The sequence below is a fragment of the Oncorhynchus gorbuscha genome, linkage group LG02, assembly GCF_021184085.1.
Source record: "Oncorhynchus gorbuscha isolate QuinsamMale2020 ecotype Even-year linkage group LG02, OgorEven_v1.0, whole genome shotgun sequence".
Classification (NCBI taxonomy): Eukaryota; Metazoa; Chordata; class Actinopteri; order Salmoniformes; family Salmonidae; genus Oncorhynchus; species Oncorhynchus gorbuscha.
The window spans coordinates 53,009,082-53,036,603 of NC_060174.1; the positions used below are offsets into that span (position 1 = coordinate 53,009,082).

The 27,522-nt window shown below is 44.2% G+C and overlaps 1 protein-coding gene across 1 annotated transcript in view; it reads right to left on the reverse strand.

Annotated features, from left to right (window-relative positions):
- LOC123993160 (filamin-C-like) overlaps positions 1 to 27,522 on the reverse strand; it is a 76,907-nt gene that overhangs the window by 25,508 nt on the left and 23,877 nt on the right. Inside the window, 23 exon segments of the mRNA XM_046295011.1 lie at positions 858 to 1,126; positions 1,213 to 1,402; positions 1,491 to 1,647; positions 1,814 to 1,934; positions 2,081 to 2,248; positions 5,024 to 5,184; positions 5,492 to 5,654; positions 7,299 to 7,472; positions 7,800 to 8,118; positions 8,321 to 8,599; positions 8,835 to 9,097; positions 9,348 to 9,729; positions 11,550 to 11,710; positions 12,117 to 12,240; positions 12,502 to 12,641; positions 12,644 to 12,758; positions 12,904 to 13,097; positions 13,340 to 13,476; positions 13,713 to 13,977; positions 16,264 to 16,464; positions 16,654 to 16,816; positions 17,368 to 17,564; positions 18,290 to 18,446. Of these exon segments, the coding sequence (XP_046150967.1) occupies positions 858 to 1,126; positions 1,213 to 1,402; positions 1,491 to 1,647; positions 1,814 to 1,934; positions 2,081 to 2,248; positions 5,024 to 5,184; positions 5,492 to 5,654; positions 7,299 to 7,472; positions 7,800 to 8,118; positions 8,321 to 8,599; positions 8,835 to 9,097; positions 9,348 to 9,729; positions 11,550 to 11,710; positions 12,117 to 12,240; positions 12,502 to 12,641; positions 12,644 to 12,758; positions 12,904 to 13,097; positions 13,340 to 13,476; positions 13,713 to 13,977; positions 16,264 to 16,464; positions 16,654 to 16,816; positions 17,368 to 17,564; positions 18,290 to 18,446 (4,500 nt within the window).

A 27,522-nucleotide genomic window follows, 5' to 3' on the forward strand; every position in this document is an offset into this window, starting at 1 on the left:
CCAATGGTGGAACCAGCTTCTCCCTGTAGCTAGGACAGCAGAGGCCCTACCCATATTCTGAAAACATCTGAAACCCTATCTCTTGAAAGAGTATCGTAAATAATCCCACAGCACCCTCCGTCGCACTCGCTTACTATGACTGTGATATGTGGTTGTCCCAACTAGCTACAGTATCTTAATACGATGAATGCTCTAACTATAAGTTGTTCTGCGTAAAAACGTCTGCAAAAGACACAGACGTTTCTTCTGAAACTTGTCGGTCTATTCTTGTTCTGAGAAATGAACGCTGTGTACTACTCCCTTCACAGAACAGCCGAAACTGGCTCCAACCAGAATAAAAAGAGGAGTGGGAGGCCCCTTTATTAAACAACGGAGCAAGCCTTCATTTCTCAGAACAAGAATATATTGACAAGTTTCAGAATAAAATTATTTGTTTCTGGCCATTTTGAGCCTGTAATCGAACCCACAAATGCTGATGCTCCAGATACCCAACTAGTCTAAATAAGGCCAGTTTAATTGCTTCTTTAATCAGGACAACATTTTTCAGCTGTGCTAACATAATTGAAAAAGGGTTTTCTAATCATCAATTAGCCTTTTAAAATTGGAACACATGAGTGATGTATGCCTATGTACAGAGGCCCAATAGGTAGATATTCCATAACAAATCATCCGTTTCCAGCTAAAATAGTCAATTACAACATTAATAATATCTACACTATATATGTGATCAATTTGATGTTATTTTAATGGACACAAAATGTGCTTTTAAAAAAAAATCTTAGTGACCCCAAACTTTCGAATAGTAGTGTGTATATATATTAATTAACACACATCTATATTACTAATATGTACTCAACCGTAACATGGAAGGGGCTCTTGGGTATGTGCTGTCCTCCGAAGCGGATGGTGATGACATATTTTCCTGGTTCTGGAGCGGTGTAGTGGATGTCGAAGGTTCCATCACGGTTCTCCTGCACATCCATGTCTAGCTCCACCCCCTCTGGGGTCATGACCGAGCAGGTCACCTTGCCCTTCCCAGCAGCCTTTGTGTCCACAGAGATGATGGCCTCCTCGTGCACCTGCATCTTAGTCAGACCTGATGCCAGGGCATGTCCTCCGATAGACACTGGGAATAAGGAGAGAGAAAATTGTCAGACTATTGAAAAGAGAAAATCAAATAGAAGAGAAGGGAAGGGAAAATGAGAGGTGTACCAGTGAGCAGACACTTGCTGGCATCTCCAGTGGGCAGGGCTAAGATATGGTAGGGAGAGTAGGGGATCTCATCGCCTCCATACTTGATCATGATTGTGTAAGAGCTGGTGGAGTCTGGTACGTAAGACACTGTGTAGGTCCCATCTCTGTTATCATAGATGGTAACCTTCTTTGGCTTGCATTCTTGGTCCTACAGGGGAAGAGGATGTTAATGTGTGTGGGGTGTGTGTGTGTGTGTGTGGGGGTGGGGGTGGGGTGGGGGTGGGGGGGTTACCCACCAGTATTTGTACAGTGAGCAGTCCCTCTCCTGCGTCGCGGGCATCAATGGTGAACTCCACTGGCAGGCTGGCGGGCACACCTGCCTTGTCCAGACCTGGACCGCTTGCACAAACCTTACTGGCATCATGACCAGGCTGAGATCTCACCTTGAATGGACTGTGGACAGCGAGAGAGAGAGAGAGAGAGAGAGAGCAAAAAAATATAAATACAGTATATATATTTCATGACTCTATTGAAAATGTATAAAATGCCTACAGAAAAGTAAATGAGGATATTACAGTAAGGGTTTCCGGTAAATCTAGTTTTGTCCAGTCTGTCTCACCTGCGAGGAACCTCCTGGTCTCCATATTTAACTGACACAGTGTAAGGGCCATCATGAACTGGAGTGTAGTTGACTGTGTGTGTACCATCGCTGTTATTTTTTACAGCAACAGGCTCTGAACCTATGGGGAAAAGAGGACAGATTAGCTACATTCAAATAAGTCACTATATGTAAACATTCGTGTGTGTGTGTGTGTGTTTATGGGTGTTTTTTATGTTTGAGCGTGTGCATGTGTGAGTAAAGTCAAGTATGTAGAGTTCCTCTTACCTGATGGTCCTATGAGACTGATCTCCAGATTTGCCTGTCCTGCCTGTATAGTGTCCACAGTAAAGGTCTGAGGTAGGTGGGCTCTGACTCTGTCACCCAAACCTAGGCCTGAACATTTCACCTTACTGAGATCCACCACATCCCTCACTGGCACGCGGAACGGACTGCCTGCAGAAGACACATGGAGAGACACTGTATGGTCAGCTTTTTTATTAGGATGATAGGGAAGAAGGCAATCAGAGGCAGCCAGTGGAAGAGAGAAATATTGAGAAGTATTGGATATTGTGTTTTTGTGGTGTTTTTATCGTGAGAGCTGGGGTATGATTTTCACTATTCATTATGGATAGCAAATAAACCTGAAACTTGTATTATGGTGATGATTCTGCTGCTTCTTCTCCATGCAGTGTGTAAGTGTATGTGTTTGTATGTGTGTTTATGTGGGGACTATTAATTATTGGACTATCAAGTGTTCCTCCCTGTATTATACTCACACTAAAATGTTTATTCTATTCTACCGAGCCATTCACTTTATGTTAGGAGTCTTATCTGTTATTAAATCTTATTGTTGTTGCATTGTCGAGAAGGAACCTGCAAGTAAGCATTTCTTTGGACGGTGTCTACCAAGGATGGGCAACTGGCAGCCCGTGAACTGTTCTTTTGTGGGTCTGTGGATCAATTTTCAAAAACTTCACATACACACACACACACAAAAAGAAAAGAATATATATATATAGTGCCTTCAGAAAGTATTCAGACCCCTTGACTTTTTCCACATTTTATTAGGTTTCAGCCTTAATCCAAAATTGATTAAATAAGAAAAATGCTCAGCAATCTATGCACAATACCCCATAATGATTAAGCGAAAACAGGTTTTTAGAAATGTTTGCAAATTTGTCAAAATAAATAAATAATTAGGGAAATAGCTTATTTAGATAATTATTCAGTTGCTTTGCTATGAGACTCGAAATTGAAACTTGATTGGAGTCCACCTGTGGTAAATTCAATTGATTGGACATGATTTGGAAAGGCACACATCTTGCCTATATAAAGGTCCCACAGTTGACAATGCATGTCAGAGCAAAAACCAAGCCACGAGGTCAAAGGAATTGTCTGTAGAGCTCAGAGACTGGATTGTGTCGAGGCACAGATCTGAGGAAGGGTACCAAAACATTTCTCTCGGCAAAGTTTGAGGAGGGAAAAAAACAATTACATCAATTGTACAATAATGATGTAACGTAACAAAATGTGGGTTCTGAATACTTTTCGAAAGCACTGTATACATTTAAAGTGTCGGTCCCATGTTTCATAAGCTAAAAAAAAAAAGTCCCAGAAATGTTCCATATTCACAAAAAGCTTATTTTCCCAAATGTTGTGCACAAATGTGTTTACATCCCTTTTAGGGAGCATTTGTCTCAAGATAATCCATCCACCTGACAGATGTGGTATATCAAAGAAGCTGAATAAACAGCATGCTCATTACAAAGGTGCACCTTGTGCTGGGGACGGTAAAACGCCACTTTAAAATGTGCAGTTTTGTCTCACAACACAATGCCATAGATGTCTGAAGTTTTGAGGGAGTGGGATATTGGCATGCTGACTGTTGCTAGAGAATTTAATGTTCATTTCTCTACCATAAGCCGCCTCCAACGTAATTTTAGAGAATTTGGCAGTGCGTCCATCCAGACTTACAAACGCAGACCACATATAACCCTGCCAGCCCAGGACCTCCACATCCGGCTTCTTCGCCTGCGGGATTATCTGAGACCAAGCCACGAGACAGTTGATGAAACTGTGGGATTGCACAACCGAAGACTTTCTGCACATACTATCAGAAACCGTCTCAGGGAAGTTCATCTGCGTGCTCGTCATCCTCACCAGGGTTTTTCCTGACCGCAGCTCGGCGTCATAACCGACTTCAGTGGGCAAATGCTCACCTACTGGCACGCTGGAAGAGTGTGCTCTTCATGGATAAATCCCGTTTTCGTCCTGGCGTATGGCGTCCTGTGGGCGACCGTTTTGCTCCTGTCAACGTTGTCAAAAGAGTTCTCCGTGGTGGTGGTGGGGTTATGGTATGGGCATGTATAAGCTAAGGACAACTTAATCCGCCTCCATCACCTCATCATGTTTCAGCATGATAAGGCATGGCCTTATGTTGCAAGGATCTGGACACAAATCCTAGAAGCTGAAAATGTCCCAGTTCTTCGCCTGCATACTCACCAGACATGTCACCCATTGAGCATGTTAGGGATGCTCTGGATCGACGTGTACGACAGTGTGTTTCAGTTCCCACCAATATCCAGCAAGTTCGCACATCCATTGAAGAGGAGTGGGACAGCATTCCACAGGACACAATCAACAGCCTGATCAACTCTATGCAATTTTGAAATTTGGTTGTGTATCAGCAGATTTTCTATTGTTATGTTAGTCACTGACAGTCACTCAATTTAGCCAATGTCTAGCCTGCTGTCAAAACTTGAGGTAATCATGGTAAAAATCCTGACCGGAAGGCCCCCAATGATTTTGTTAGTCACTTTCACTAATATATCACAATCAAAACTACAAACATGTCTCTCCACCTTATGGCAAAATGAATAGAATTGCAGGAAATTAGCTGTTAAACTGCAAATTATTCTCTCCGCCCCATAGCAAAATTGCATGAAATTAAAAATAAATAAAAATAAATCTTCTCTCTGCAACATGTATAGAATTGCAGGAAATTCACTTTAAACCTTTTGTTTTCTCTCCGCAGTCATTTAGCCAGCCATGGCTGTATGTGGGTATATGGATGTGGGTACACAGACCCACGAGCCACTGCGGCCCCTCATGGTGAGTTCAGATGTTTTGTGGCCCCCACCCACATCAGCTGCCCATCCTTGATGTATAACATGTGTATCCTGTACAACGACTAATACAACTAGAATGTGTATGTGTATGAGCCATTACCTGGAATGGGGTGTCCTCCGAAGTTGATATTGACGTCGTACTCTCCAGGTGTGAAGGGTACGTACTCTACGCTGCAGCTGCCATCTTTGTTGTCTTTACAGGTAATTTCTGCCTCTGACGCTCCCTCTATGGTCAGGCCCAGGCCTCCAGTACCAGCACCCCTAGAGAACACAGACAATGATCAACTTTAATGGTAATTTCACATCAATTACATTGCTTTCATAGGAAAGGCTTTCTCATTTTTGGAAGAATTGAAAGACATTGGATTTGTGAATGATTTTCCCGTGATCATGTGTTCTTATGTGCTTAACTAGCTAAAATGTTATTGTCATCAATAAACCACATGGGAGCATAGATTGCAGTGTGCTGTCTCTTTTGAGCATTTCCTGAACAGATTATTTGATATCCAGCACCTGCTCAGAAACATTGGCTGTGTGTATGCAATCTTTTCCTTTGCTGTGATTGTACCTGGTCTCGACGGTGAAGCAGTTGGGTGTGTTGATGAGTCCTCCCTCGAGCCCTGGCCCGTAGGCCCTGACCCGGGTGGGGTCACATCCCTCCACCACTGACACCCTGAAGGGACTCTTAGGGATGGCCACCTCGTCATACAGTACCTCAATCACATGCATACCTGGAACAGACAGACCAATCAGATGGTTTCAATATCTCACAGTGCTGTGTGTGTGTGTAGTGCTCTCAGTGGACAGATACACATGATTACAGGTGATTTTATGGCAGATATACTGTACATGATGTTGTATGATGGCCAAGCTGGTTTTACTATGCAGGGCAATTAAGTTATATCTATCTAAGACGATTTTCAATGTATTTCTGATATTTTATCACGAGTGAACCTTTCTTCCTAAGATTCGTTCAGATAATGAATGAGACGTAGTAACTATGAAGATGTGAGACTAATCATTAATACACAAAAATAACACATCTTCCCCCCGTTGTTATACCGTAATAACATTAACTTGACGGAACTCTATTAATACCTCCAGCTAGCCATTACTCCTGTATCTGAGAGAAGAGGCTCAGAGAAGGACAGAGCAGAGCATATATACCTGTTCTGTTCCAGCACTAACTCTATTTATAAAGCCCTCTCCCCTCTCTGCCTCGCTTCTCTAAACCCCTCAGATCTCCTCCTCTGCCTCAGTCTGTATTTATACCCTTTCTATCTACTCTATCTATCTAGTCCTAAATGAACCCTCCGCTCAAACACCTGCATTGTGTCCAGCCACCCACCACCCGCCAACCCCTCTTTTACGCTACTGCTACTCTCTGTTCATCATATATGCATAGTCACTTTAACCATATCTACATGTACATACTACTTCAATCAGCCCGACTAACCGGTGCCTGTATATATGTTATGGGATTTTTATGAATAATGACTAAATGATGTATACATTTAACGTAGAACTACAACTAACATATTTCTATCCTGTCTGATGAAGAATATTTGTACATAGGCAAAGCGGAAGTGTTAACAGACTACTTGTGACAGACAACTTGTGACCACAGTGAAACTAACAACAGGAAAGATGTCTGGTCCCCAACCAGGGAGGGGAGAAACCATTGGACTTGCAGTAGATTGTGTAACATGTGGTAACATATGATAAGCAATATGTATGTGTTGGAATGGAATGGAATTGAAAAGCAGCTTTGACATTGTCTGAGAGGAGAAGGGACATTTATGACGAAATGAGAGGTGTACATGAAATGATGGGCAGAGCTCTCGAGAATAAACGTAACTGACTATTGTGGACTGGTCTGTATCTCATTCATTTCAACCAGAACCTTACAACTTCTGGGTCACAGACTGAGGATTCGAATTGAAGTTCAGCTTATGAACCTTGAGAATATATTTCTCCTAACAATATAGCATCCCTACTGTTATTCTTCACTGTATTTTTATTGTTGTTATTATTTCTTTACTTACCTATTGTTCACCAAATACCCTTTTTGCACTGTTGGTTAGAGCCTGTAAGTAAGCATTTCACTGTAAGGTCTACAACCTGTTGTATTCGGCGCACGTGACAAACTTTGATTTGATTTGAAAATATCTCGCTATCACTCTTTTCAAGGATTCCTTGTTGAACAAAACTGAATAAAAGAACAAGTAACATGTGATGGGCTTGCCCTCTATACATCTACGTTGTCCCTTTATGGTCCTTGGAGTCGGATAGCTATTAAACATATCCTACCAAGCAACCGAACTTTAGCTATCAGAAAGATTTCGGAAAAGTTTTCATCTTCTACACGTTCTTACCGTCCTCATAGGCGGTGTATTCCACTCTGAAGGTTCCGTCTCCCCTGTTTGTGATGTAGGTGTCTGTGTTGGTGCCTGAAGGGTTGATGATGCATGCTTTCAAGTGGTCACCAAAGGTCTTGGGCATTTTGCGGGCATCCACAATGAAGTGAGTGGTAACCTCCTTGATGACACCTACAGACAGATGATCGCAAGGAAGGATCACAAGCTACTGTAATTGTTAGCATGTAATTGTTAGCTACAGTAGAGTTAGTAACCGTTTCCAGTAAGCTAAAGTATGCTATAGTAGCCTTAGCTACAGTATATGGCCTTAATCAGTAAGCTATGCTTCGTTTTGCTCGTAAACTACTGTGTATAGTAGCTAGCTAGCCTTAGATTGAGGCATTTACCAAATTATAGTTAAATAGCTTAAGTAGCCTTTAGCTATAGGAGCCTTTGCCTACTTTGCCTACCTAAGCAAGGGTAATATGCCCTAACCACTCCACAACTACTCCACCTTACCTCTGGGCTGCACTCCTGGTCCATAGACCTGCACTCCGCCGGTATCAACAGCCGGCTCCACTCGGATGAGCGCAGGGAAGTTGGGAACCACATGACCCCCATACTTAACGGTGATGGTGTGTGTGCCGTGGAAAGGTGGGATGTAGGTGACAGAGAAGGATCCCTCGGCTGTCTTCTGGATGTGGACCTCGGACTCAGCCCCGGACTCAGAGACAATCTCGATGGTGAGCTCAGCCTCTCCGGCACTGGTGCAGTCCACTGTAAAGTAGGCTGGTTCCCCTGCCTTGGCTTTATCTAGGCCTGGACCACTGGCGGTTACCTGTAGGTTAAGTTGATATTTTTAGAGATGCAGAAACATACACACAATCTCAAATTTGATGTCATACGTTCCTAAAAAAACATGGAAAATATATAAACTATATAATCAGCCTGAATACACAACCAATAGGCATGTCAATAAATCAATAACTTGGCATATCGAAGGCATAAAGTACATTAAATAAAGTATCATCTCATCTCACCTGGCTGGGGTCCAGGCATGGCTTAACAGCTGCCTTGAAAGGAGACCCAGGGATGTGCTGCTTTCCAAACAGGATATTGATGGCATACTCTCCAGCCTCGGTAGGCAGGTAGGACACCGAGCAGGTACTGTGTCCATTGTCCTGGCACTCGATCTTAGCCTTGCACGACCCCTCCACAGTCAGGCCCAGCCTGCCGAGGCCCGCTCCATTGGTGTCAATGGCAAAGGGGGCTGGTTTACCCACAATGCCTCCCTTCAGGCCTGGGCCGTATGCACGCACCTGAAGGATAAAGTTAGTAGATGTTAGAGAGACTCATAATGTCATGAAGAAGAAAGAAGAAGTCGATGCCAGTAGTGTAAACATTAGGACAAAAAGATCCATAACGCTTCACTAAGCTTCAGTACAGATGACATTTTGGAGTATCAGTCAGCGGACAGTTACTGTCTTTTCATGAGCCTCGCATTAAAATAGATCCCCTGAAGCTCATAGGGTCAAATGTTGTAGTCACTTTTACCTTTGATGGGTCAGCAGGCATCACTCCCTCCACAGCGAAGGGGGATCCAGGGACGGGGTTGCAATCATAGCTGACGTCCACCTTGTAAGGCCCCTCCTCTGGGGGGATGTACTTCACCGAGTGGGCTCCATTGGCTGTGTCCGAATCCAGATTGTAAAGGATTGGTCGGCCAGAGGGTGAGGTCATCTTGACAGCCACCTCGCCCTTTCCTCCGGCTCCCTGGGTGTTGATGTAGAACTCTTGATCCTTGCCAACTTCCACCTCTGTAAAATAACAAGAACAAACATGCTTAAATCTTAAATTCATCAGTTTTAACAGCTACTCATTGAAACTATTGACAACACCGTTGCAAATAAGAATTAGCTATGATATATAGCTATAATCTAAGGCAATGTCAGATGTACATGGTCCTAAGAAGAAGACAATGAATAAGATAACAAGACCCAGTTTTCAAATTAATTACATTTTGGGCTCTACGTTGCAAAGTTACTGTGTACAATGTTGAGGACTTACTGGTGTCCAGTCCTGTAACCTTGACCTTTCCCAGATCTACAGGAGGAGCCACAGTAATATTGAAGGGGCTCTTGGGAATGGGGTCCCCTCCATGGGTGACGGAGATGGTCATCTGACCCTGATGAACGGCGGTGTACTTAACGGTGTAGGAGTAGTCATGGTTGTCTATGATCTCAACGTCCCTGACAGCCTCTCCCTTCAGTTCTGCTGCTGTGAACTGGACCTTTGGCTTGGCCTTGCCTGCTCCCTGTGTGAAGATGGTGAAGTGGGTCGGAGTGCCCGCCTCCACGCCTGTCTTGTTGAGTCCTGGACCCTCAGCCCTCACATTGCCAGCATCATGGGAACGATTCACCTTCACTCTAAACGGACTAATGGGGATTTCCTGTAACATAAATATGGAATGGTTTGGCTGCTGTATGATTTTTTTGTAAAAATTCGAACACAAATCGAGATCCCAACTACGGCAACTATTGTACCATTCGGGTCATCCTTAGAATGAATAGTTATAATGATTATAGTTCTAATGCTAAGCCACATGGTAAGAGTAGGCAGGGCAAAACCTGTTTTGGTTATTTCTGGTATATCATCAAAATAAATAAACCAAAGCACATTTTTGGACTCATTCAGGAGTTTTTACCCGATCAGGTACAATAACACTGGAAATTAATGCTGAATGTTCAATTTATATTCCTAAAACTTAAGTTGAAAATGATGCTGTCGCTGCTTCCTGTTGAGAAGACATTTTGATAAGAATCCCAATGTTAAAACAGAAACAGAAACAGTTTGTGATATACTGTATTGAAAACCTAAATATAAAATGCAATATATATAAAACACATGAAGTAAATGTGCAACAATAGTAGTCATATTACATGTGTTTTTGTATAAACTGCACACGCACCAAAAACCCTATCGAATAGGGTTTAAAATCAGGTTGTAGGCATTGCTGAAACTAACACAACTAAAAAACACATGGAAACTGGAGTTATGTATTATTTACATCGCTGGTTAGAGGACAACCTGCAGATGACAGTCAGCTACATTTTGGAGGGACGCATTTTGATTTGGGGGATGCCAAAATGGAAAGGGAAACAACACCTATTTGTCAATCACTCATGTCGATGTCATGTTGAGTTCAATGACGCTAGAGGGAGGAGATGAGGTTGCACGTCTTGTTAAAACTAATAAAGCTCAAAAACCACACGGAATCTCAAATAATGTGTATATTACTGGTTAGAGGACAATTTGTAAAAGACAGCTAGCTACATTTTGAAGTGTTGCATTTGTTTTCAGGTGGCTCGCAAACCGGGTAAGTGTAACACAACACTTTTTTTTGTTAATCACTTCCATTGATATTACACCAAAATCTATAGAACAGGGGACAAATGTTTGGGGTGTTGCACTGTTTAAACTAACACTTGGAAAACTTGGAATAACCTATACATGGTTGGTTAGATGAGAACTTATATCTATATTTTAATTTTGGATGTTGATTTTGGGAGGCTGCCATCACGGAAAAGGGAACAGACCACTTTTTCTGTTAGTTAACTTCAACATATCACGACGCGGCATAGGATATCAACAGTGACAACGGTTGGTTGCTATTTAACTGCTAGTTTGACTGTCAAAACCTTCTATTGGTGTGTGGCCAGCAACTTTTATAGAGAGATCACCCACTAATTTTCTGTGCCATTTCCTGGCCACTCCGTGTTCTAAGTCCGATGCGTCCCAGCACGTGTGACAAACTCAGCGGATATTGATATTGATCAAAGATATTGATCTGTTTTAAGTAATCAATCTTATGTTATCATGATGACTAAACTTTTATTCTAACATCACCAATCTGAGGTAAAAAGGATGTTGAATTCCACTTAATTTTATGGTGAAAATGCAAGATTGTGTAAGGTAGTAAAACAAATGTCCACATTAGGGAAATTAGTGCAAAATATACAATAATTGAATATGGCAAAATAATTCAACATGTCAATTTAAGATGATAGTATATGTTGCCCACTCACAAACTATTGCAACAATGACATATATTTCTCGCTCATTTAACCATTTAGAGAGTAAAAAAATGCGCTCAAACACAATTTAACTGGGCGCTCTAGATTAGAGCCTCCATAGTGTCTCCACATTTGATGTCCATTGTAACAGTAACTCTCTACTGAGGGACCCTGGGTAGTGTAGTTTTAGTCTCACCTGTTCAGCGAACAACACCATGATGGTGTATTTCCCTGCACCGGGGGGGGTGTACTTGACAGTGAAGGTGTCATTGTCGTTCTTGATAATGTCAAAGTTGATGTCAGCCTCAGCTGGACCCACCACTCCTGGAGCACACTTGATCCCAATACTGATGTCTCCTGTGGGAGGTCAATATATATGTATATCTACCGGTACATATGAAGAAATCTCATAATACTGTGCCTATCAGTATCAATTACTTTCTGATCTTTTACAGTTGCAGGCACTAAAGTTAGGTTGGTATTGGCAGAACAAGTGCAAGACGATGCTCGTTCATATGGCGGCGCACAATAGGCCCAGCGGCGTCCGGGTTACGGTTTGGCCGGGGTAGGCCGTCATAAGAATCTGACGTGCCTAGTTAAATAAAGGTTAAATAAAAAATAAATAAACTGCCTTCTCAATGGAAGAAATGATTTTAAAAGGGTTCCAGCAGGGTGAAAATGTTATACCTGGAACTCTACAGGGTTCTTCTACAGGAAGAAGCCGAAGAACACTTTGAGTAGTATTTCCTATTAACACACATACCTTGTCCAGCCTCTGCGCAGTCCACATTGAAGAAGTTGGGCTCGTTTGCCTTGAGTCCTGTCTTCTCCACTCCTGGACCATACACCTTGACCTTGTCTGGGTGGCAGCCCTCTCCAACAATCACCTATACACACAGAAACACACAGTGTTATTCAGACATAGGCAACACTTGACACACCTATTGTTGCTACCTAAAGTACTCATATTCCTTTCCAGTAGAGTATAATTTTCCCTAAATAAGAGTAGGCTAGCTGGGCTTATGTAAACTTGTATGAGACCTGAAGACTTGTATTGGCTCCCCGTCCCTTACCTAATGCCTAGTCTTTAGCTCAGTGGGCTAACAGGAGATCCCGGGTTCAAATCCCAGTGGGTCGGTCCTACTCACCCTGAAGTGGCTGTTGGGCACTTTGACATCTCCCCAGGTGATGATGATGGTGTGTTTGATGGGCTTGATGGGAACATACGCACACAAGAAGGTCCCGTCTCCCTTATCAGTTATCTTAATGTCGATGGTGACGCTCTCTTATCCTTGGCGTAGATCTTCAGATGGCCTTTGCCAGCCCCGCGGGCATCGATGGTGAACTCTGCTGGTTTGTTTACGATGACCCCTATGGGCTCCAGGCCTGGACCGAAAGCTTTCACCTGCAACAGAGAGGTAAACATTAATGTGAGTTGCATAGAGGTACAATTACATGTGTGTGTTGTTTGTACATCAGTGTGTTTTTATGTGTCATAAAAACTACTCCTGTAAGGGTGGAGCTAGGCTGGTGTGGTGGGAGGAGCTAACCTTATCAGGGAAGCAGTCATTGGTTGCAGAGAGGATGTGGGCCATGAAGGGGCTGCCCTTGATGTCTTCGTCATCACATATGACATGGACAGCATAGTAATCTGGCTTAGTGGGCCAATAGAGGACATCGCAGGAGCCGTCACCTTTATCATCACACTCTATCTTAGCCTGGGATGGACCCTCGATAAGGAAGCCTGGAGAGAGAACGTTTGACTTTAGTCTCCCAATCACTCAAGAGGCATATAGGTCATTTTCCTCTGCACACCTGTTAGAATACCAACTGAACTTGTGACTATAAAGAAGAAGTAATGTGCCTTTTCTTAGAAAATGTAAAGATAAATTCCACGAAAGAAGTTTGATTTTGTTACTGTCATCTAATCCATTACTCTACTTGTTCAACTACGTTACCCATAATGCCCCTCATGTCTTGGCTTACCCAGAGTTCCCACTTCCGTGCCGATGGCCTCCACCACGAAGTCAGCCGACTTGCCCACCCGGCCGGTCAACAGACCAGGACCCCAGGCTCTCACCTTCTGAGGGCCTGCCACCTCACTAACCTCCACATTGAAGGGGCTGAAAGAGACACACAGAAATAGGTAAAGAAAAGGAATGGAGACTGTTGCAGTAGACTATGTAGGTGCAGGACATTGGGAAGTGTAGTAAACACATTATGATAACTTTATAAATACTTTCTATGCTATTATTAATTAGGATTTAATAATTAACAAACACTAATAGAAAAGCATTATAATTAATAAGCATTTCTACACATTTCTGAGCATTTAAAACAGCTTATTGAAAGTCCTTACCTGTGTGGGATGGGCTGTCCTCCCCAGGTGATGTTGACGGTGTATTTACCAGTCTGGTTAGGAAGATATTCACATTCATAGACACCATCACCAATATCTTTTACTTTCACTGGCTCCTCATCTCCACATGGTCCAGTCACTGAGACCTTGAGCTCTCCGTTGCCAGCTCCCTTGGTGAAGACCTTGAAGTCTGCCACCTCCTTGACCCGCACCCCTTTTGGCTGAAGGCCTCTGCCCGTGGCACGACACGTGTCGGCATTGATGGCTGGAGAGAAGGAAAGGGGTGGAACCTGTTGCGACTCTAGGAGCAGTATTTTCATTTTTGGAAAAAGAATGTTCCCGTTTTAAACGGGATATTTTGTCAGGACAAGATGCTAGAATATGCATTGACAGCCTTGGATAGAAAACACTCTAACATTTCCAAAACTGTAAAGATATTTTCTGTGAGTATAACAGAACTGATGTTGCAGGCGAAAGGCTGAGAAAAATCCAATCCAGAAGTGACTCATGTTTTGAAAGCTCTGCGTTCCGATGCGTCCCTATTGAGCAATGAATGGGCTATCAACCAGATTACTTTTTCTACGTATTCCCCAAGGTGTCTACAGCATTGTGACGTAGTTTTACGCATTTATGTTGAAGAATAGCAGTAAGAACCTGATGGCTCCCAGGGTGACTCTCGAGTAAAATACAGAGGTAGCCATTACTCCAATCGGTCCTACTGAAAAACGAATTGTCCCGACGGATATATTATCGAATAGATATTTGAAAAACACCTTGAGGATTGATTATAAACAACATTTGCCATGTTTCTGTCGATATTATGGAGCTAATTTGGAATATTTTTCGCCGTTTTCGTGACTGCAATTTCCGGGCGATTTCTCAGCCAAACGTGAAGAACAAACGGAGCTATTTCGCCTGCGAAAAATTATATTTTTGGAAAAAAGGAACATTTGCTAGCTAACTGGGAGTCTCATGAGTGAAAACATCCGAAGCTCATTAAAGGTAAACGATTTAATTTGATTGCTTTTCTGATTTCCGTGACCAAGTTGCCTACTGTTAGCTGGACAAAATGCTATGCTAGGCCATCGATACATTTACACAAATGCTTGTCTAGCTTTGGCTGTAAAGCATATTTTGAAAATCTGAGACGACAAAAGGCTAAGCTGTGTCTCAATATATTTCATTTGTGATTTTCATGAATAGGAATATTTTCTAGGGATATTTATGTCCGTTGCGTTATGCTAATTAGCTTCAGGCTATGATTACGCTCCCGCATGCGGGATGGGGAGTCAGTAGAGGATTTATTAAGGAGAGTGGTACACAGACTGACAGATTGACAGACTAACCTGGCAGGAGCATTCACATACGAAACAATGTCGTATGCAAACATGTGCAGGCAAGAGGCTATAATGAATTTCATTATTAAGGTCAATGAACATAATCAGTCAATCAATTCCATATGATGCTAGCTTTGAACTTTGACACAATGCAGTATAGGAATATCACAAGAGAGAATGCCAAGACTGTGCAAAGCTGTCATCAAGGCAAAGGGTGGCTACTTTCAAGAATAAAAAAATACAAAATATATTTAGATTTGTTTAACACTTTTTGGGTTACTATATGTGTTGATGAGTGTTGATGTCTCCACTATTATTCTACAATGTAGAAAATAGTACAAATAATGAAAAACCCTTGAATGAGTAGGTGTGTCCAAACTTGACTAGTACTGTATATCAACACAACCATGTATTGCTTGCAGCATGAAGAAACTAATTGAGCTTCCAGGCAACAACTGACTTAACAATTTGTCAGTCTAATAGAAACATTGATTGCAGGCTTGGTTACACTTAAAAGTTTGAAGCAATCACACCTATGCATACTAACTCAAATCAAGGAAACACAACAAGCCAAAACATTTAAAAATGCAACATTTCATAATGCAATCTGGGAAGCACTGCCGCTCTTAGACTAAAATCACTTTCCTGGAAAGAGATATCTGTCTCCAACACCAAGCTGCCACAGGCAAGGCAGCAACTGCCCGAGCAAGGCACTCTTTCTTGGCCCTCAAAGGGCATGGCATTGCCACAGGAAGCATACAGGGCATCGGGAAAATGGCATAGGGCACAGGACATAGGTATGGTGGGGCCCGGCTAGCATACCAATGGGCGCAGGCCTCCACCTAGACAACCCATACTAACTTGGTCTGCAACTTTTTGCCTCTGAGGGTAGGGACACCACCCTTCTTGCCCTCTGGGTCCTTCTCCCCACCGGGAGAGGTGAATGCAGACTGGGGATTTATCTGAACTGGAAGAGGACCCACGATAGAGGGAGGAGCGAAACATCACAGACAGGAAGTTGGTTTAACTTCAACATAACACTGACTGGTCATCGTGGCGACATGTTGGCTGCAGCGAGTGATTGAAATAACTGTGGAACTAGGGAGTGATAGATCAACATCAGAATGACACAATGCAACAGTAGTGCCAACAACAGTGATTTGTGTAGTGACAGTTGGTAACTGTTAGTGACAGTTGGCTCAGTGCTAACTTACCCTCTGTGATTTGAACCTTGAAGGGGCTCTTAAGGATCTCCTGACCGGCAAACAGGATATGGATGGTGTGGGGGCCTTCCAACATGGGCCGGTAGGTGCAACGGAAAACACTGTCCCCCTTGTTTTCCAAGATCAGTTTCACCGTGTCTTTCTTAACCTCAGGGTCCACGATGACAACGCTCACATCACCGTTACCAGCACCTAGACAGGATAACAGGGAGAGATCAATCAAAACACTGTTAACCAACCATGTGATCAAAACAAGGAAACATGGGACATTGTTTTGGGCCCTCACAGTAAATTCCTTCTCTAGTTTTAGCAGTTTTGAAAGGAACTCATCTGATCACTGCTACTAATGTGTTCCTTGTCTGGTGTGTCCCCACTCCTTACCTGCAGTGTAGATGTCAAAGTAGGTGGGTTTGTTGGCCATGTTGCTGGTAGCTTCCAGCCCTGGTCCTCTGGCCTGGACCTTGTTGGGATCACCTATTGCCTTGGCCACGTTCACTGTGTAGGGGCTCTTATCAACATCCTGCCCAGCAAATAGCACATTCACCTGAGGAAAGAACCAGTAAAATGTTCCTTTGAAGGCCCAATGCAGACTTTAAAAAAATATATATATTTCAAATAATTTCTGGTTAACAATTAAATAGCTTGCTGTAATAGATTTACATTGGCAAAATTTGGGAGTGGTGGGAAAATGAGCTGTTATTGGCAGAGATTTGGAACTTTGTTATTGGTTTATTAACCAATTTACTGCATGGTGATGTCACCATGGAAAGCTGAAACTCCCGCCCATGCAAACCTGGTGATTAGAAGGTCCTGTGTAGATTGTATTTTCAACCAGCAGCTATCAGGAAATAACACTGATCACATATCTTCACACTTTTACAGTGTTAGTTTCATCAGCTGTTGTACAATATGATACAAAACAGGGGGAAATTACTTTTGACTGCATTGGGCCTTTAAGTTTTCCTTTAAAGAGTTTCAATGGGCTAGTAGTACATTGTGATGATGAGATGTGTGTATAGTAAAGTCAAGTCAAGTAAGAATGTAAAGTTAAGTAAAATAAATCTATATGGGATATTGATGGTAGTGATCAGTTACCTTGTGGGCGCCCTCAACCTTGGGGATGTAAATGACAGTGTGGGTCCTGTTCTTGTCGTTGTTGAAGACCACCTTAGCCTCCTCAGTGTGTCCCTCAGGATCAATGACATACACCAGCACCTCAGCCTGACCTGCCTCTAGAGTTTCCACCGTGAACACTGCTGGCTTCAGAACCATGTTACCATTTGCCTCAATACCTATGGGAGAGAGAGGAAGATTACTTCATTGTATAATGTCCATGAATTTCCAGCAGAATTTATAGTTAGAAAAATATGTGTAAAATAGAGAGTTGGTGTAAGAAGTGCGTGACTGGCTGCAGGGAAGTCAGGCGCAGGAGAGCAGAACTGGGTAAAAACTGGAGCAGTTTAATAAGCAAAACCAACGGCACCCAGAACAACAAAATATGGGTACCAAATAACCCGTTGCGAACCAGTCATAGTGCACAAACACTTGACAACAAACAATTTCACACACAGACATGGGGGGAACAGAGGGTTATATACACGAAAAATAATGAGGGAATGTAAACCAGGTGTGTGGCAAAACAAGACAAAACAAATGGAAAATGACAGGTGGATCGGCAAAGGCTAGAAGACCGGTGACGTCAACCGCCGAATGCAGCCCAAACAAGGAGAGGAACTGACGGAAGTCCTCGGCGGAAGTCCTGACAGTTAGACTGACAGTTAGATGTGTTTGGGTCTATGGGCAGTATATGAAACAATAAATTATGCTTATCAGAGATCCTGATTCACTTACATTACTTTAGTCATTGGGCCAATGCTTTATCCCCAAGTGCATTCAACTACAGTAGGTAAAACAACCTCACAACTATCGCAAGTAAAACTTTCTGTATCTACTAAATCAGCGCTAGATTCAACTCACCACTGTGGTAAAGTATGGTCCCTATCCCAGTGGTACCCACCTGGTCCATAAGACTTGGCTTTTTTGGGGTACAGCTGAACCCCTTTAGGTTTGAGGGGAGCGCCAGGCCTCAGTTTAGACTTGGGGAACTGGGACAGGTAAGTCATCATGGACTGTTCATCCACTTCCGGATCTACAATCTCCTCGGGGTTGATCACCTAGGCCACAAGGAGAGTGTGAAAAATTACTTACCTAGTCAACAAGCAGAAAGTCATGGGTTAGGGAAGTGATTTTTAACCGGTGCCTTGAGGAACTCAGGTGTGCCACAAAAGTCTTCCTGATCTTGTACATTTTTTGGAACACACACAACGTGACCTGTGGAATGCATATGGAATTTTGACTTGGGAGCAACAGTGCCACTACATTGAATGGTACATGGTTACTTCTGTATCACTGTTTCAAGTCTGGTGCATTGTTGTTTCATTATCATTTGAGGGGAGCGCATCATGAGCAAAGGCTGTCATTTTACATAGCCTGTGAGAAGCATTAGCACAGGCAGGTCTGATTAGGCTGATTAGGTTTAGCTGAGTGTCCGTGATTGCACCCCAATGCACAAAACGGCTCGTCTGTAGCCCAAAACGTTCAAAACTAAATTACTTTTTTACCAGAGCTAAACAAATATCTTCCTAGTGGGGATTCACGGGACACTCTTAAAGAGGTACACACAATTGAATCTTCATGAGTAAAGAACTATGACAATAGTTCAAATAAACCATATTTAATCTGTAAAAAAATATTTGTCACTGAAAATAGAGGATTTGCAGTATGGATCTGCCAAGAAGGAGGTCAATACCACTAAATTAATTAATAGGAACATTTTAGGTATGCCACATAAAAATAAAAATAAATGGTTGGCAAACATTGGGTTAGGGGTCAATATAGCCACAATTGTCTTACTTAAACACTTTTGCCCCATGAGAAGCATAGATCAAAGCACATCTGTATTTACCCTTAAAGAGGATTGTTGTCTGGTCTTTACTGTAAATAGTTTTTAAGAAAACGATGCAGGACTAAATGACTTAGTAGGCCTGGAAGATAGTCTGTCTACTTGGCAAAAGGTAGAACTTTGTTTAAGGACATAGACATAACAGACAGGCATAAAATACACCAATGTGAAGGCACATTTTCACATTGCATAGATTCTATTTATATTCTATTTCATTGACTCCCTCCTCCTCCACTCTCTTTCTCCGTCCCTCCCTGTTTTTGGCCATATCACAGTGTGGTGTAAATATCTTGACCCCAGTACAGCAGGGTTAAGCACTGCGGCCTCAGTAAGCCATGATTTAGCCCAGAGCCAAGCCTTCTCTCACACCTCATCTACAGCCCTCAGCCCGGGGAGAATTCAGCCCCCTAGTTCTGGGACCTGGGTATCCAAGACACATATCTTTGGCCTTATCTCTCACTACAATACACACGCTAGGACAGCTCAATATACAGTATAACCTAGGCCAGTGTAACAGTATAACTTTAGACCGTCCCCTCGCCCATACCCGGGCACGAACCAGAGACATCAACAACAGTCACTCACAAAGCATGGTTACCCATCGCTCCACAAAAGCTGCGGCCCTTGCAGAGCAAGGGGAACCACAACTTCAAGGTCTCAGAGCAAGTGACGTCACCGATTGAAACACTATTTAGCGCGCACCACCACTAACTAAGCAAGCGTTTCACATCCGTTACACCAGCTCAATATTTAGTGACTCCCCAACCCGGGTCCGGGAGCGTAATCCTCAACTGACTCTAATTAGCATAACGCAACGCACATAAATATTACTAGAAAATATTCCTATTCATGAAATCACAAGTGAAATATATTGAAATACTGCTTAGCCTTTTGTTAATCACCCTGTCATCTCAGATTTTCAAAATATGCTTTACAGCCAAAGCAAGACAAGCATTTGTGTAAGATGCACTATTGTAAAGTGACTGTTCCACTGGATGTCATAAGGTGAATGCACCAATTTGTAAGTCGCTCTGGATAAGAGCGTCTGCTAAATCACTTAAATGTAATGTAAATGTAAAATGTAAATGTGTAAGTTTATCGATAGCCTAGCATAGCATTATGTCCAGCTAGCAGCAGGTAACTTGGTCACGAAAATCAGAAAAGCAATCAAATGAAATTGTTAACCTTTGATGAGCTTCAGATGTTTTCACTCACGAGACTCCCCGTTAGATAGCAAATATTCCATTTTTACAAAAATATTATTTTTGGAGGCGAAATAGCTCCGTTTGTTCTTCACGTTTGGCTGAGAAATTGACCGGAAATTGAGGTCACGGCAAAGCCAAAAAATATTCCAAATTAGCTCCATAATATCGACAGAAACATGGCAAACGTTGTTTATAACCAATCCTCAAGGTGTTTTTCAAATATCTATTCGATAATATATCCACCAGGACAATTGGTTTTTCAGTAGGACCGATTGGAAAAATGGCTATTTTACGCAAGAATCACTCTGAGAGCCATCAGGTGATCACTTACACAATGTTGCCGCTTACGCTTATTCTTCAACATAAAGGCGTAAAACTACGTCACAATGCTGTAGACACCTTGGGGAATACGTAGAAAAAGTAATCTGGTTGATAGCCCATTCATTGCTCAATAGGGACGCATCGGAACGCAGAGCTTTCAAAACATGAGTCACTTCCGGATTGGATTTTTCTCAGGCTTTCACCTGCAATATCAGTTCTGTTATACTCACAGACAATATTTTTACAGTTTTGGAAACGTTAGAGTGTTTTCTATCCTAAGCTGTCAATTATATGCATATTCTAGCATCTTGTCCTGACAAAATATCCCGTTTACTTTGGGAACGTTATTTTTCCAAAAATGAAAATACTGCCCCCTAGTCACAAGAAGATACACCCTAGGCCAGCTCAATATACACCCTAAGCCATCCCAGCATGAATCTCACCCTTGGGTGATGCCTTGTCATGAATGGCCGTGCTTCACTGAGACTATGCACGTGTTGTATCAGATAAACAAGTCAACAACTAGATAAACAAGCACTCAAATTGTACATCTGACAGTGTCAGTATTGGAATTGAATTTGGCAAATCTATATCTCAGCATATAAATCTATAATATGCTATAATCATGCACCTACTCATGCAGCTACTCAACACTCAAACAAATGAAAAGGGGGAGTCTTGCAACCTGAAGAACACCATCCCAACCGTGAAGCACGGGGCTGGCAGCATCATTTTGTGGGGGTGCTTTGCTGCAGGAGGGTGTGGTGCACTTCACAAAATTGATGGCATCATGATGTAGGAAAATTATGTGGATATATTGAAGTATCATCTCAAGACAACAGTCAAGAATGAACCAGACTAGGGGGCGCTAGAGAGCGTGCTATGGAGTAGACGTGCTTTGCTAGAGCTCCGCTCCATTTTGAAACAAATTAGTATTTATCTTAACCTCTCACGACCTATATCTTCAAACAAATATGACAAAGGGAAAAAAAGAGGCTAGCTTCCAAGAGATCCCCACAGAGCCTACGCAAAGTGACATACTGGCTGCTATAAACTCACTAAGCAAGAAGGTGGACACAAGGTTGGCTGATATCTCAAACAGTATTGGGACTTTGGCCGAAACTGTGAAGGCAACTCAGAGAAGGGTGCATGAGGTTGAGCAAACGATAGTCGATCACGAGTCCAGGCTACAGGACATAGAGAAACAGTGCCCATGTTCAAAAATGACAACAAAACCCTGAAAGCCCGACTGGAAATGCTCGAGTCGCATTCAAGACACCAGAACATCCGAATATGTGGCATCCAGGAGGACACTGAGAAAGGGAAACCCACTGAATTTGTCTCGGAGCTGATACCGGCCCTGCTGGGGAGTGAACACTTCAAAACGGCCATCCTGATCGACTGCGCACACAGATCTCAGGCAACGAAGCCGGCCAAGGGCGGGCCACCAAGGCCATTCATTGTACGGCTGCACTATCCCCAGACCAGGGATCTCATCCTCAAGCTGGCTAGTCAAATGTTCCCCCTTAACTTCAACGGAGCCAGGGTGTCTTTCTACCCAGATCTTACCTTGGAGGTGAGGAACCAACAGAAAGAGTACGATGAGGTACGCAACAAATGCAGGGCGGCCAACATCCGATATGGATTCCTCTTCCCAGCCCGGTTTAAGGTGACATTCGAAGGATCAACACATACGTTTGACAACCCAAAAGAGGCCGATCTGTTCTTGACAAGCAAGCTCCCTGGCTGAGGATACAGAACGGCTGTGTCAGCCGGCTAAATGACCAAATACAGGCCAGGAATGTGTTTGGATTTCCGGACTATGGCTTTTCGATTAGAAGATCAGAATTTGGGACTTATGATTGGTGAGATGTTGTGGCTAATATAGCATTGTTTGGCACATCATGTTTTAGCGCCACTCACCCCCTAACGTGAGAGTTAAGTGTTAAGTGTTATTTAATATTAGCGTATATGCGGAGCATCTATAGACGAGTTAGTTCAAGCTGTATGTCTAGACACCCTAAGGTTTGTGTGTTAGCCAAGGAGTGCTTCGTTTGGGGAAGTCACTCAGTAAAGGGGCGGGAGGGGGGATGGGGTCTGTGTTTTATGTTCACGTTTATTATTAGTACAGGTGGCATGACAAGCTCCCGCACGGCGGGACGTTTTTCTTCCGAGTTTTGTATGACAGCAACAATTTGCTCTAAAATAAGAAATGCCACATAGTGACAGAGCACAGAGTAGACCAGGTGGAATAAAGATAGTCAGCTGGAACTGTAATGGCTTATGGTATTTGGTGAAGCGAGCTAAGGTTTTCTCTCATCTTAAATCACTGGGTGCTGACATAGTGTTTCTTCAAGAAATTCATATTAAACGCTCCGCTCAGGCCAAGCTACGAGTTGGCTGGATCGGTCAGATGTTCCTGTCATGTTTTGTCATTGATTATCATGTCTTGTCTCTGTGCTTCCCTTCTATTCGTTTCCCTCTGCTGGTCTTATTAGGTTCTTTCCCTCTTTCTATCCCTCTCTCTCCCCCTCCCTCTCTCCCTCTCTCGCTCTCTCTCTCTATCGTTCCGTTCCTGCTCCCAGCTGTTCCTCATTCTCCTAACTACCTCATTTACTCTTTTCACACCTGTCCCCTATTTTGCCCTCTGATTAGAGTCCCTATTTCTCCCTCTGTTTTCCGCTTCTGTCCTTGTCGGATCCTTGTTTGATGTTCGCTGTTCTGTGTCCTTGTTCCGCCCTGTCGTGTTTTTACCTTCTTCAGATGCTGCGTGTGAGCAGGTGTCAATGTCAGCTACGGCCGGTGCCTTCCCGAAGCGACCTGCAGTCTGTGGTCGCGTCTCCAGTCGTTCCTCTCTACTGACGAGTGGATTTCAGTTTTCCTGTTTTTGCATTTACCTAGATAATATCCAGGATTATCGCTTTTGTTTAAGACTGGAATAAAGACTCTGTTTCCGTTAAGTCGCTTTTGGGTCCTCATTCACCTGCATAACAGAAGGATCCGACCAAGAATGGACCCAGCGACTACGGATTCTCGCAACACTGCCGTCGAGATCCAGGGAGCAATGCTCGGCAGACACGAGCAGGAATTGTCTGCTGCTCGTCATGCCGTTGAGACCCTGGCCGCTCAGGTTTCCGAGCTCTCAGGACAGTTTCAGAGTCTTCGTCTCGTGCCACCAGCTACTTCCTGGTCTTCCGAGTCTCCGGAACCTAGGGTTAATAACCCACCATGTTACTCTGGGCAGCCCACTGAGTGCCGCTCCTTTCTCACCCAGTGTGATATTGTGTTCTCTCTCCAACCCAACACATACTCAAGAGAGAGAGCTCGGATCGCTTACGTCATATCACTCCTTACTGGTCGGGCTCGGGAGTGGGGCACAGCTATCTGGGAGGCAAGGGCTGAGTGTTCTAACGATTATCTGAACTTTAAAGAGGAGATGATACGGGTTTTTGATCGTTCAGTTTTTGGTAAGGAGGCTTCCAGGGCCCTGGCTTCCCTATGTCAAGGTGATCGATCCATAACGGATTACTCTATAGAGTTTCGCACTCTTGCTGCCTCCAGTGACTGGAACGAGCCGGCGTTGCTCGCTCGTTTTCTGGAGGGACTCCACGCTGAGGTTAAAGATGAGATTCTCTCCCGGGAGGTTCCTTCCAGCGTGGACTCTTTGATTGCACTCGCCATCCGCATAGAACGACGGGTAGATCTTCGTCACCGAGCTCGTGGAAGAGAGCTCGCGTTAACGGTGTTTCCCCTCTCCGCATCTCAACCATCTCCTCCCTCCGGCTCAGAGACTGAGCCCATGCAGCTGGGAGGTATTCGCATCTCGACTAAGGAGAGGGAACGGAGGATCACCAACCGCCTTTGCCTCTATTGCGGTTCTGCTGGACATTTTGTCATTTCATGTCCAGTAAAAGCCAGAGCTCATCAGTAAGCGGAGGGCTACTGGTGAGCGCTACTACTCAGGTCTCTCCATCAAGATCCTGTACTACCTTGTCGGTCCATCTACGCTGGACCGGTTCGGCTGCTTCCTGCAGTGCCTTGATAGACTCTGGGGCGGAGGGTTGTTTTATGGACGAAGCATGGGCTCGGAAACATGACATTCCTCTCAGACAGTTAGGGAAGCCCACGCCCATGTTCGCCTTAGATGGTAGTCTTCTCCCCAGTATCAGATGTGAGACACTACCTTTAACCCTCACAGTATCTGGTAACCACAGTGAGACCATTTCCTTTTTGATTTTTCGTTCACCTTTTACTCCTGTTGTTTTGGGTCATCCCTGGCTAGTATGTCATAATCCTTCTATTAATTGGTCTAGTAATTCTATCCTATCCTGGAACGTTTCTTGTCATGTGAAGTGTTTAATGTCTGCTATCCCTCCTGTTTCTTCTGTCCCCTCTTCTCAGGAGGAACCTGGTGATTTGACAGGAGTGCCGGAGGAATATCATGATCTGCGCACGGTCTTCAGTCGGTCCAGAGCCAACTCCCTTCCTCCTCACCGGTCGTATGATTGTTGTATTGATCTCCTTCCGGGGACCACTCCCCCTCGGGGTAGACTATACTCTCTGTCGGCTCCCGAACGTAAGGCTCTCGAGGATTATCTGTCTGTTTCTCTCGACGCCGGTACCGTGGTGCCTTCTTCCTCTCCCGCCGGAGCGGGGTTTTTTTGTTAAAAAGAAGGACGGTACTCTGCGCCCCTGCGTGGATTATCGAGGGCTGAATGACATAACGGTTAAGAATCGTTATCCGCTTCCCCTTATGTCGTCAGCCTTCGAAATTCTGCAGGGAGCCAGGTTCTTTACTAAGTTGGACCTTCGTAACGCTTACCATCTCGTGCGCATCAGAGAGGGGGACGAGTGGAAAACGGCGTTTAACACTCCGTTAGGGCATTTTGAATACCGGGTTCTGCCGTTCGGTCTCGCTAATGCTCCAGCTGTCTTTCAGGCATTAGTTAATGATGTACTGAGAGACATGCTGAACATCTTTGTTTTCGTCTACCTTGACGATATCCTGATTTTTTCACCGTCACTCGAGATTCATGTTCAGCACGTTCGACGTGTACTCCAGCGCCTTTTAGAGAATTGTCTCTACGTGAAGGCTGAGAAGTGCGCCTTTCATGTCTCCTCTGTCACATTTCTCGGTTCTGTTATTTCCGCTGAAGGCATTCAGATGGATCCCGCTAAGGTCCAGGCTGTCAGTGATTGGCCCGTTCCAAAGTCACGTGTCGAGTTGCAGCGCTTTCTCGGTTTCGCTAATTTCTATCGGCGTTTCATTCATAATTTCGGTCAAGTTGCTGCCCCTCTCACAGCTCTTACTTCTGTCAAGACGTGCTTTAAGTGGTCCGGTTCCGCCCAGGAGCTTTTGATCTCCTCAAGAAGCGTTTTACATCCGCTCCTATCCTTGTTACTCCTGACGTCACTAAACAATTCATTGTCGAGGTTGACGCTTCAGAGGTGGGCGTGGGAGCCATTCTATCCCAGCGCTTCCATTCTGACGATAAGGTCCATCCTTGCGCTTATTTTTCTCATCGCCTGTCGCCATCGGAACGCAACTATGATGTGGGTAACCGCGAACTGCTCGCCATCCGCTTAGCCCTAGGCGAATGGCGACAGTGGTTGGAGGGGGCGACCGTTCCTTTTGTCGTTTGGACTGACCATAAGAACCTTGAGTACATCCGTTCTGCCAAACGACTTAATGCACGTCAAGCTCGTTGGGCGTTGTTTTTCGCTCGTTTCGAGTTCGTGATTTCTTATCGCCCGGGTAATAAGAACACCAAGCCTGATGCCTTATCCCGTCTCTTTAGTTCTTCTGTGGCTTCTACCGACCCCGAGGGGATTCTCCCTGAAGGGCGTGTAGTCGGGTTGATTGTCTGGGGAATTGAGAGACAGGTAAAGCAAGCACTCACTCACACTGCGTCGCCGCGCGCTTGTCCTAGTAACCTTCTTTTCGTTCCTGTCTCTACTCGTCTGGCTGTTCTTCAGTGGGCTCACTCTGCCAAGTTAGCTGGCCACCCCGGCGTTCGGGGTACGCTTGCTTCTATTCGCCAGCGGTTTTGGTGGCCTACTCAGGAGCATGACACGCGCCGTTTCGTGGCTGCTTGTTCGGACTGCGCGCAGACTAAGTCAGGTAACTCTCCTCCTGCCGGTCGTCTCAGACCGCTTCCCATTCCTTCTCGACCATGGTCTCACATCGCCTTAGACTTTATTACCGGTCTGCCTTCGTCTGCGGGGAAGACTGTGATTCTTACGGTTGTCGATAGGTTCTCTAAGGCGGCACATTTCATTCCCCTCGCTAAGCTTCCTTCCGCTAAGGAAGACGGCACAAATCATCATTGAGAATGTGTTCAGAATTCATGGCCTCCCGTTAGACGCCGTTTCAGACAGAGGCCCGCAATTCACGTCACAGTTTTGGAGGAGTTCTGTCGTTTGATTGGTGCTTCCGTCAGTCTCTCTTCCGGTTTTCATCCCCAGTCTAACGGTCAAGCAGAAAGGGCCAATCAGACGATTGGTCGCATATTACGCAGCCTTTCTTTTCGAAACCCTGCGTCTTGGGCAGAACAGCTCCCCTGGGCAGAATACGCTCACAACTCGCTTCCTTCGTCTGCTACCGGGCTATCTCCGTTTCAGAGTAGTCTTGGGTACCAGCCTCCTCTGTTCTCGTCCCAGCTCGCCGAGTCCAGCGTTCCCTCCGCTCAGGCTTTTGTCCAACGTTGTGAGCGCACCTGTAGGAGGGTCAGGTCTGCACTTTGCCGTTACAGGGCGCAGACT